Below are 12,420 nucleotides of genomic sequence, written 5' to 3'. Positions count from 1 at the left end.
TTATCTTTCCTTGGTAACTTGTTCATTATTTATTTATTTATAACTTTTGAGGTTCAATTTTTTTATATAACCATTAACCTGCAAATCGGTTTCTAAGCATATACGTTGTTGTTTGTTAAAAACGAATGTCAAAAGCCCTATATCAATGAATAACGAAAAAAATCATTACAGTGTGGTATGAAATATCACATATTTTTATTTAGAGGTTATTACACCTAGAACATAAAAAATTATATATAATTCTATTTGAGAAGCACAGTCTTAGGTGCATATCAATGACCGTGTTTTATATTCAGTTAACTCTAATAAGCAAAAATGAATAACATTGAGCACAGCTTTGTATCTGTTAACAATAAATTTCTTACTTACCCTTCTCTAATTGTTTAAAACAATTCGCTAGCGACGGAACACTTTGTTGGGGGACACTGAATACAAGCCTGTCAGCAAAACTTTCTTGAAGTGTAGCTTCTGGAAAGAGTGAGGATATGAACTCCCTAAGTTCATCATGCCTATCTCCAGAATCTGATGTTGGAGTCATATCTCCTCCACCTAACTTCATTTCTAAGGTATATCCAGCACCGTAAAGATTTTTTAAATGTTGAGTCGAACCAAGGCACCTAAAATTTCGATTTTGTTATATACCTACCAAATACAGGAAATAAATAATTTTATTACAGAGAAAATAAATGAAATGAATATAAAAAATAATAAAATAGTGAAATGAGAAAGTAGATAGAAACTATGGAGAATAAAAAATAAAGCAATATAAGATTTTAACTAAAGTGACGGTATAAAAGCAAAAGAAAATAGCTGTGAAGAGTTTGGAAGGTGATTAACCAAATAATAAAGGCAGTTGATAGATCAATAAAAAAAGAAAAGATATTGAATCAAAAAAATAAAAGTTATATAACAGAAATAACGCAAATAGTTGAAAACAGCAAATTGGTAAAAATAAATTATAATGAGAACAATTTGAAGTACTAACCTTAATTCTCCTTTGACCATAATTCCTACTCTGGAACACAAAGCGTCTGCCTCTTCCATGGAATGCGTAGTTAGGATTGCTCCTTTTGAACCCTAAAAATTTCACAGCACTGAAAATTGATTCCTCAATTGTTCCACTTATGCTGTTATTAACATTTTTCACTGATTTTCATTACTTAATTTTACATTGAAAACAAAATGTTGATAGTCGTACAGTAAGTAAAACATAAAACCTACCTGAAAACTCGCCAGCACAGTGTCCCATAAAAATCTTTTACTCTTAGGATCCATACCGGTACTTGGCTCGTCCAAGAGAACTATTTTAGGATTGCCAACCATAGCCATAGCAAAACTAAGTTTTCTCCTAGTACCACCAGAACACTGATGCGTTTGCTTATCTGCATGATCATGAATTTGCAGACCGCTCAGATATAAATTGACTAGACGAGAAATGGACTGATAAGGCACACCTAAACAAAAAATTTTCTTCTTAGTACTCTTCATATATTGTCAGAATTGAGAATTTTATGAATCCATCAACAAATAACATTCACATCAGTAGAATAGATGAATTATTACTAATGTCACTAAGTATTGAAAGTAATATATTTTACATTCAGTATGAATCGATTTGTTTGATACTAATTAGGTGCGATGAAAATTGCTTAAAAGACAAAACATTGACGAATGGAATCATGAAACAACTAGTTTCAAGAATTATCAATAGAGCGAGAGCTGGCTGCAAAAAAACCTGGCCTATAGAGTTACCGGATGAAGAAAAATCATTTAGTGCCAGGGCAAATATGGTGCACAACATTGCTATATTTTTTCTATGGTACATTTTTTGGACATAAACTGTACCTATATTTGCCCTGGCACTAAATGATTTTTTCGTTACAGTGAGTAGTATAAATCAAAACATTGTCTTAAAAAGAAGTTTGTCAAATTTAAAAGATATTTTACTCAGTGAGTTTGAGTAGTAACAATGGAAAACAAAAAATAAACAAGTGAAAAAGTTATACATAAATAAAAATAGAACAATGTTTTAATAAGAACTTTTCACAAGAAATGTTCATTTTTAACTTTCATAAAATTCACTGAATTGTGTTAAAATGGTATAAATAAATAATAGAATATATTTGAGAAAAATCCTTACCCCGTATGGAAGCATAAACTTCTAAGTGCTCTCGCACAGTTATATTTTTCCATAATGCGTCATGCTGGGGACAGTACCCGAGTAGTTGGAATGCAGAATTCATATTTGATGTTATACTGTTACCGGCTATTTGAACCTGAAATAAAAAAAATTGAAATTAAAATGGTTCCTTAGAAAATATGACAATAAAAATGACAGTTCTTATGCGAAGGTAGACAGAACGTTCTACTGAAAAAATTCGTGGAGAAATTTAATTCGAAATGTTTGCAAGGGTAATATTCCAAACTTATTTGTAAATATTATCAATAACTGATTTAAATAAATTCACTTTTAATTTCGCGAAGCCGATGTTTTCAAAAATACTTACTCTTCCTCTTGTTGGTGCTTCCTCAGCCGTAATGATTTTCATTGTTGTGGTTTTTCCAGCACCATTGTGTCCCAGAAGACCGAATACTTCTCCAGCATCAACAGCTAAGGAAAGAGATTTAACAGCGATTTTCGTTGTTTCGACTTCTTCTTCTGATTTGCAACAGTTGCATCTTATTTGGCTCTTCACATATTCTTTATGTAAATTCTGTAATTATGAGTAATAATTATTAGTTATGTGTTACTTTTTAGTTGTAAAAATAAAAAACATAAGGTCATACCTAACTTAAGCAATTACTTTCTATTTCCCTGATATCTTCGTAAACTTGGCTTATCCACTGACATTTATTGATATTGTGAATCTTTTGGATTTTTTTCTGGTCAGCTTAATGCTATCATGAAATATTTTATATCAAATATTCAACTTACCTCAACCATAACCACAGGAGGGTTTATTATATGATTGTGCATTAAATTTTTCACTTTATGTCTCTCGGCTTTCACATCATGATCTTCATTTTCACCAATATCACTTGCTTCATTAGCATCTTCAGTAAGATCATCAATAACATTCTAAAACCCAAATAATACAAGTTTTTAGTGATAATGTCTTCATGCAAATGATATAAATTATTATTTTATGATTAAAAAATTTATGTCACTATTACATATAACTATTGTTCCCAAATCCAAGAATTACAATTTTTTTTATTTAATTTTACAGTTTAGAAATTTTACACGAATTATCAACTCACCTTTTGGAACGTAAAAATATCTTTTATTCGACCTCCGCTCTTCTTAATATCAACGATAAGGAGAATAAAGAACCAAAATGGAATATGAAGTAGTAGACCCACGAATATGATGATGATTTCTTTGGTCATATAGTTCTCTAATGTTAATTCAGTGCAGCCAAAATTGCTCTTACATGCTAGATCTACCCTTTGTACAAAATAAATTATTGCGTAAGGAAGATACATCGTGTTAAGAAGAGAACAGATTATATGTAGTGTTAATGCTACGTTTCCACCTGAAAAATCATATTATGTTCAACATATTTGTTTTGGAGTGTACAGTTCCAATCCACATTACATAATTTAAATTTTTTTGAAAAAATGCATTAAGAGAAAACTAATCAGTAAATTTAAGACAGGTAGAGCGCCAACTTTTATAAATGGAATCGGTCAATGAGTTTTGAAGGATTTTTGTCTTAAATTATATTTTTTTGCATTGATGGTTTGAGTAGCATAAAAAAATGTGTTTGGCTTCTCCATTGATCTATTATCGAAATTGAAGGAAGTTTCGTCAAATGACTTAGATTGTGCTATTTGTACTAAATTTGCTGGCATCACTTTCTTTACCACACATTTAAGTTGGTATGATTGTTTTATATTGTATTTTGATTTTCTAAAGCCAAATATCTCATTTTTACGCTTCAGATCGCACATATTTAAACTATCCTTTCCAACAACATTCTATGAATTTGAAGATCTTTTTTGTTACAATTAGTATTTGTTTTAATTTTTGAGAAAAAAATTAAAATCTCCCCCACCTTATTTGATGAGTTACTGAAATTTGCTTGAAAGTAAGAGGCTGTGGTGTGAACTCACGTATTAATGCAAACTGTGTAGCTAATGCCATCTATCAAAAATATTTTAAACTTTTGTATACTTAGAAAATTTAAAAACTCTATGAATTAATAACTATCTATGATCACATATTCAACAAACTATACTTTCCAACAAGATAACATTTATATTGCTAATTGACCGAGATTTAGATTGAGCGGGGAAAAGTGAAAAGGCTAATATTTATTTGTATCACCTACATTTTTTTTAATATGTACAGTAAATAATTATGTAATAACAAAATCGCACTTACCAAGAATCATTACTAATAAAAATGGTACCCAGCCAAGGAGAGTACATACATTTGACATAATTGATTGTGCAGAATCCGTTTTGTCAAATATGTAGCTAACGCAAGTGCTAAATAGAATTGATGATGGACAATAGAAAAAAATTAAAATTCCTATAGTTGTTAACGCAGGCCACGATGACAGAGATGGTGTTTTAAAAAGTAGTACTAGTAATAATAATATAGCACATATGAAAGCCATAATTGCTGCTAATACAATGAAGTAACTTATAAAATACAATGAAAAAGACAAACCATTGACCCTTAATTGATTTTTTGCTTTAATCTGAAAATAAAATAGTAATTAGTAGTATGTTTGAATTGAGAACATTCTAATGTGAACGTACCTCACGATCATAGACCATATCTGTAGCCAATGTAACGGGAATAAGAGCAAAAATCATCCCCATGGTAAACGTAGCTGTACCCATACCCAAACTAAAATCACTAGATGTTTGTTGGAACGGTTGAGCTCTTACTTCTATTGGATTCCACTTTCCATTATTTACCACCATACCTGACAATAACCTGAAATTAAGTAAAATACCATAGTAAAGAAGAAGTATATTGAAAAAACTTTGGTCCAAACTTTGATTCTTAAAATGACACAGAAATGAATCATTATTAAACTCTAAAACCCTAAGGTTATTAAAAATATACATTGAATATTTCATGGAAAAACAAAATGAGGATGTAAATGAGTATTAGATGTCATTAAAAAATGTATTATATTTTTATTTCATTTTTCCAAATTGAATATATTAATACAATGTTTCTCGGAAACATTCAAAAGCATTAGCTATTTTCATTCTAACAACTACCAGAAAGTCACTGATAGTGTCAAATTTTTAAAACAATTTGAGAAGCTTCCCATTTGTGAAATAAAGCCTACACATTGTTTTCTCTTACAGAATGAATCTGCACATTCTTATCTGGGTTTTTCATAAGCTTTCCAATGACAACCACCTGAGATTTAATCTCATACGCCTAAGGAAGCCCACTGGGTTTTAAAGTTTAATGATTTAATACTATATCACATTAGGACACGCCTTACGAATGTGTTATTTTTTCTTACCTGAAAAGAGCGTTATTTATTAAATTTAGAGCGATAGGTAAACTGTGTTGTTGTGTATCATTATAAAGCACAGTTATACTGTAATCGGGATATTCAAATCGATTTACATTAAATGCCATCATATGTGGTGCTATGCTCAATAAAGATGAAAAATTACCATCGTAATCATCTAAGGCGTAGGCATCTAAGTCTAATAGTTGAATAAAAAAATCATCTAAATTGGCATCTGATCCATTATGCACAGCAATTGGCATTGGGGGATAAATCGACAAATTGAGGGCAAGTGATTTCGTTCTTAATTGACCTAAAAATAAATAAATAAATAAATATATGTTTGTTAACACTTATTACTTTTCTATAAATCGGATGCATTTGGATTCACTTTTACAGCTGTATGTATAATTGAGACGTATATAGGAGAATAGGGTCTTTGAACATTTCAGTCAAGTATTAATTGTTATCAATTTGTTTTTGCCACACATCTAGATAGATCTTTATAATTTTATTTTTATAAATCACGATAAAAATGAATAGGCTACAAAAAATAGACTTATCAATATTGACTTATGAGTGAGTCTTTTCATAATTTATCATTATTTTAATCTAAGTTAAAGAGAATAGAGAAAACTAGCATCATCTATTAGTAACACTGGCCCACTAATTTAACAAAACTACTTACTATCATAAAATAACATAATACATTAATTGTCAAACTGCGTAAATATCAAATTTTGGCTTCTAGCATATACAGTTTGAGATTGCACATTTATGAATCGTTATGTATACTTTAGAAGTGAAATAAATGAGTTAAATAAGTTTAAAGCTATAAATTAGTAGTTCGAAATCTATTGCAGACTATCATTGTAGATCTCTCACCTGTTTCCCAACTGTTGACAAATAATCCTAGAACAGCTAAGCCTAGAGGTAGAAATATCATGAAGTATAACTTTTTTATATCTCGTCGTAAACGCAAAATTCTTAGTCGTAATAGGGCAACTAAAGTTTGAAACCAATTTGGTTTACAATCTATAGATTCCAAACCAATACCCTTCGTAGAAGTATCGTTTACATCATAGTCTCCGGCAGCTAAAAGATTATTAAACTTTACATCAATCAGTTTTTTTATAGTGAATTTTGGAAAACAGCAGAATTATATTAGATAGAAACTATTTAGTTTGAGCGAAGACAATGATGATTTAAGAGTATGAAAAGACAATAGTATATATCATAGTATCAAAATGATTTAGGTAGTATTACTTTTCTAAAACATTTTGATCCAAAACTGTTTATAAAATACATATTTTCGTTTACGAGTTAAAGATAGGAAGTTATTATTAGAAGTATTTTTTTCTAGCACCATTTACAATCTAATTTTAAAGCTACTTTGCAGCAGATAGTTATTAATCTTTTTTGGTGGCTGCATTTTGGTACAAAAGAAATGAAAATGGTTGAAAATAACGATTTTAAAAATGTTTTAATTGGAAGTGCCATGGTGTTGGGATTTACAGCCATTACTATACAAAGTATTAAAACTTGTTTGGCCAATGAGAATATGTATGAATTTGTTTCTACAAAAATTTGTCTATACTTATCAGGTTATGGAGGAAATATATATATATATATATATATATATATATATATATATATATATATATATATATATATATATATAACAATGACATAAAACATTTTTTATAATTAAAACTTTTCTTTATTATTTGCGGTTATTTTGGAAATTACCAAATGTGCTTAAAAACATTATATCCCGAAATTATGATAAAAATCTATGATTTATTTCTAAGAAATGAGCATTATTTATAATTTTTCAAGTTTCCAATTTATAATAAATGGAACAGATCAAATATTCAAATAAACATCTAAATATTGATTTTTTGGGTACGATAGAAAAATGGAAACCTACAAAAATGTTGATGTTTTTTTTTCAATAGTTTGATTGAATACTCAATTCTCAGTTGAAACAAACAGCAAAAAATTTTGATAATTGTATGAAAAATACAAATATTTATTAATAAATCCTAGGCTTTCAAAAGGAATTTTTTTTCGATTTAATAATATACTTTTAGATTGATATATTAATAAATTATTGTTTCTATGAGCAAATATATAAATCATTACCTTTGGCATCTTGAATAAGTGCATTATTACTTTCATTTTGTAAAGATTGATAACTTGTACTTTTGTTTTGTAAACTAAGACTTCGGCTTAATGCCCTATTCCTTACAATCTTTTTTGATAGATTGTCGACTGTATCCTCTTCAGTTTCTTCATCTCGCTCTAAATGAAGAAAAACTTCTTCTAAAGTGGTCATGGAAACACCGTAGCTAGATATTCCTGAAATTATTTCAATAAACAAAAGTTCAACTTATATTAGAACACTCTGCAATACATGTAGGATGGTTATTCTCAAACATGTATACTGAACATACCACTACACCAACACTCACAATTACACTGTCTGACGCGCGTTTTGATAATTAAGTTATCGTTTTTAGAAACTGACAGTGTAACTGTGAGTGTTGGTGTAGAGTTAGTGTAAACAGTGTGTTTAGTATGAATATCACCAACGGTTCCAGAAATGTTAACCGAATAATAACTCACCTAATTTACTACTTTTATTATTAATTTCTTGTTCTATAGCAGAAAATAAAGACGCAAAATTGGATACAGCATTATGAGGTAGTATAAAACTCAATTCCCTTCCATGTCTTCGAGCTTTTTCAGCTTTCGGTACATGCGTAGTGACGAGTTTGTTTATTGCATGTTCTTTAGAATGTCCTTCTAATACTAATGTAAGATGATATCCAATTCCAAATTTATTTTTAAGAAACAATGAGCTACCACAACATCTAATGCTTCCTTTAGATACTACCGCCTTTCTGTCAGCTGCAAAATTGAAAAAATAGCAGTTTAGGAGTAAATAAGTAAACAGAGACATTTTATTTAATAACTATATAGATAGTTTAAGAACTAGGTTATGTTGAGTAAAATACTATATAACTGGATCTCTTTTATCCATACTCACCTAAAATATCCGCTTCGTCCATAAAATGTGTCGTTAATAGAATTACTCTTCCATGACGTTTATTCTGCAAGACTGACCACATATGTCTTCGTGAATAAGGGTCAACACCAGCAGTAGGTTCATCTAATATTACTATCTACAAGCAAAAGTATTGGATAAAAATTCCAACGATTTTATACTCATAATGAAAACACACACACACACACACACACACACACACACACACACACACACATATATATATATATATATATATATATATATATATGTATACTTTGCATTAATCAAATTTACCCTTTTGCAACCCACCAAATTTATATGATATATATATTTATAGTATTCTGAAACTAAATAAGTTCGAGTACTTCGTTTTTAATTTTCTCAAATATTTTATTCATCTTCTGCAATTATTGTCAATTTGGATTGTCTTCACATTTTAAAAAAAAACTTTTTTTTGTTGCTTTGGTGCATTTGTTATTTTATCAATAGTGTTTATCAACTAGCATATTTACCTTTGGATCTCCAATTATCGCTATGCCAATGGATAATTTCCTCTTTTGGCCCCCACTTAAGTGCTTACTTGATGAATTGGCTTTATCAGTTAAATCAATATCTCTTAGTGTTTTCATGACTTCAAATTCTATTAAAGATGGATGGATACCTTTAACTGCTGCAAAAAATTCGAGATGTTCGCGAGGGGTTAGATTATCAAATAAAATGTCATGTTGTGGACAAACACCAGTCATTCTTCGAATTGCATCCATATCATTTGGATCTCTGTAAGAATTTATTAATTATACAATATATAATTATTCAAATAAAATTTTCGGTATAATTTATCTTTCAACTTTCTAGCTAAACAAATTAGATCCGTTATAAAGGAATAGTAGGTTTCAGATCAAGATAAGTATTTAATAAAAAAATTTTAATGTTGAATATGTAGTGTCAAACTAAATATCAGATATGAGGTTGGTTTTAAGAAGAAGCAAAAATGTCCATTGAAAAATCAAGTAAATTGTTGATGACGGAGTGGTGGAAAATGGAGGTACTAATGGAGATGGAGAAATGGCTGTCACATTAATAAGAGATATATTTGAAGTGTGGGATATCACTTAGCAGGATTGATTGGATGTTTTGCTTCTTTAGATCGATTTAGATGGGGCTAAAGGTTCCTCGAATATATGCCAATGATCAGGACAATGGCCGTGACCGTTTATAGAATGATAACAATGAGGAGAGTAAAAAAAACTATGGAATTGTTAAGTGGTCATGACATCTTCATGAAGAGCAGCAAGTATGAGGGCAATGGATTCATTGTGCTCAGCGGAAGGCGTAGGTCATTAGAGACAGTGGTTTCAGGGAGATTAGCTATCACGATGACAGTTTTTTGAATTACAATAGCAATGACAGTTTCAAGAGGATCGGTTGTGATAACATTTCTTTCAAAGGCACAAGAAGAATCGGTTCTAATATCGGCAAAGATACTATTAATAGAAAAATGAAAGAAAAAATACCAAGATTGGTATAAAAATGTATGAAGTAAATTATTTTAACAGTACCTCATTGGGAGAGTTTGATTGTCCAGCAGTAAAGATTAAACAAGGAAGTAGAAGCACTTGCTACTGCAGGGTGGATTAGTTTACAAATACTGTATAAATTTGTACTGAGGTCTAAATTATTCATGTGGGTATTTGAATTACATAGAGCTATATTTTGCTTGCCTGTTAAAGAATTATATGTAACATCAGAATAATATAATTACCTTACATCATGTCCAAAAATATATGCTGTACCAGCAGTAGGAGCTGTTAATCCAGTGAGGATATTGAATAAAGTAGTTTTTCCAGCGCCATTGTGGCCTAAAATGGCGGTGATGTGTCCTTCGTAGATTGTTAGATTTATTCCATTCACAGCTTTAACTTCGGGTTTTTGACAATGCTAGAAAAAAACAAAACAATAAGTTTCGAAAAAATCTTCCAAATTGTGATAGTTTAGGATTTATTTTTTGATTAAATGAATTATACATATAAAATAAATCAGTACCTGAAATGTTTTATACAGATCGACAATTTTAATTGCTTCTCTTCCTCGCATTTCTCTTGGAACTGGCTCAACATCTAATGTATAGTCAGTATTGTTTAAAGATTGTTCTGAGCTTTCACCGTTTGCAAGAGGAAGCTGTAACACAAATATAACAATAAATGGTTTCAGTATTCATCGAAATACAAAATAAATCTTCAAAAACTTCCCCACTATAAATTTTAGAACTGATTTCCAATAATTCAAACAACTATAGAAATTCACTTGTTCTGTAAACAACTTCAGAAAATTATACATCAATTTTTTTCTTTATATCCAACAACAATATGAATACTTCTACTCTAAAATTAACAAACACCTAAAAATTGCTATTCATTTTTTAATTATAATTTATGGGAAGTAATCATAAGCAGTATTAAAAAGTATAACACATAAATAAGAACTACCGTTTTTTTTGCTCACTAGCTGACGCCATCAGCAGATGATGTCTTAAAGTATATCTGTCAAATTTTTTTGTGATGGCGTGAAAACAGAATTTAAGTGTATTTCATTTTTTAGTAACAATATTGTTCAATGAAGAAAATAACAACCTGGATACTGCAATGTTAGGCAGTTTTATTCAAAAAAGGAGGATATTAGTTTCTGAAAAACAGAGAGCAGTAGCCCTTTTCGAGTCTTCCTACCTTTTGATGTTTTTTTTTAGGAAACCAAAATGACCACTTGAAACAGAAAAATGGCGGCCGTTTCACTCCATGTTCACCTGAAATGAAAATTCTGTATTAATAAAGCTGTACTGTTAAAAAATTGTTTTTCTCAATGTGTTCCATGCTGCACGAAAAGTACAACTTCGTTGTTACCAAAACTACAGTGAGAATTATGTTGTAGTTGCTTTAATTACTTCAGTGTCTATTGTGTATAAAATAAGACATCTTGAATGAATCTGAATAAGAATTGGGAGTTAAAATAAACATTTTTTCAAATTAATATTAAATACCAGTCAATTGTTAGGGGAGAGAAGATATGTTATCATTTGTGAACCTTGAACTGTGTAATTTTGATGCAAAGATTCTAACAACTTACTTACTGGGCACAATGCTGTCTAAATAATAGGCTAATAATCCATATAAAACTGTATCAACTGCCATCATTATTAGACTGCCCCCAAAAGGAACACCAGGACCAGACCAAATATTACTAATATTCACTCCTTCACCCGATAAATCCATAACAATTGCCTAAAATAGTTTAAATGTAACTTAATTTGAATTGAAGTTAATCATTTCTTTACTAAATTAAATTTAAATTAAAAGGTACATTATATTATGTTGTTACATGCAGTTGAATATATAGTCAAATTATAGATGAATTAATTGTATGTACTTACATTATCGATAGCAAGAGCAAATCCAGAAGGACTTATCACTGATAAACACCATAGAGCTATCGGATTTGAATTTTTCAAAAATACTTGTACAAAATAAAACATGCTCATTATAATTACTATGAAATTACTCAATATCCCGGCAGTCTGAAATATAAAAAGTTTCAATATAATTAGAGACCAGAAAATGAACGAAAAAATTTAGTGAGTCTATGAATTATTTCAGATACATAAGTTTGAAATATAATGTTCATTAATAGAATAGAAATGTATGATTAATATGCACATTTCAATTTAAAGGAACAAATACAATCCATAATGTTAAAAAGCATAATAAAAGGAATATAGATATAGAGAACATTAAAATCGTATTTAAATATATAAAAAACTATTTTTTTACATTAGAGGTTATCAGATTTCTTAATAGTTCCTGAATATAATATATTAAAAATAAGCAC

The 12,420-nt window shown here is 29.5% G+C and overlaps 1 protein-coding gene across 2 annotated transcripts in view; it reads right to left on the bottom strand.

Moving 5' to 3' along the window:
• The window catches only part of LOC130451676 (ATP-binding cassette sub-family A member 10-like), a 51,522-nt gene that overhangs the window by 2,860 nt on the left and 36,242 nt on the right, over positions 1–12,420 (bottom strand). The window contains exons 8-27 of one of the 2 annotated variants that reach the window (XM_056790850.1): positions 11,966–12,109; positions 11,666–11,816; positions 11,265–11,341; positions 10,585–10,719; positions 10,304–10,479; positions 9,054–9,318; positions 8,542–8,677; positions 8,118–8,402; positions 7,635–7,850; positions 6,375–6,584; positions 5,499–5,802; positions 4,771–4,951; positions 4,388–4,709; positions 3,262–3,536; positions 2,936–3,079; positions 2,508–2,714; positions 2,141–2,276; positions 1,222–1,454; positions 986–1,077; positions 370–617 (exon numbers count right to left, since the gene is read on the bottom strand). In XM_056790850.1, coding sequence (XP_056646828.1) covers positions 370–617; positions 986–1,077; positions 1,222–1,454; positions 2,141–2,276; positions 2,508–2,714; positions 2,936–3,079; positions 3,262–3,536; positions 4,388–4,709; positions 4,771–4,951; positions 5,499–5,802; positions 6,375–6,584; positions 7,635–7,850; positions 8,118–8,402; positions 8,542–8,677; positions 9,054–9,318; positions 10,304–10,479; positions 10,585–10,719; positions 11,265–11,341; positions 11,666–11,816; positions 11,966–12,109 — 3,937 coding nt within the window. Of the gene's footprint in view, positions 1–369; positions 618–985; positions 1,078–1,221; positions 1,455–2,140; positions 2,277–2,507; positions 2,715–2,935; positions 3,080–3,261; positions 3,537–4,387; positions 4,710–4,770; positions 4,952–5,498; positions 5,803–6,374; positions 6,585–7,634; positions 7,851–8,117; positions 8,403–8,541; positions 8,678–9,053; positions 9,319–10,303; positions 10,480–10,584; positions 10,720–11,264; positions 11,356–11,661; positions 11,817–11,965; positions 12,110–12,420 lie in introns of both variants that reach the window. The other variant, XM_056790849.1, reaches the window with a different exon arrangement.

The sequence above is a fragment of the Diorhabda sublineata genome, chromosome X, assembly GCF_026230105.1.
Source record: "Diorhabda sublineata isolate icDioSubl1.1 chromosome X, icDioSubl1.1, whole genome shotgun sequence".
NCBI classification, from domain to species: Eukaryota; Metazoa; Arthropoda; class Insecta; order Coleoptera; family Chrysomelidae; genus Diorhabda; species Diorhabda sublineata.
This window is presented reverse-complemented; position numbering and strand designations above follow the sequence as displayed.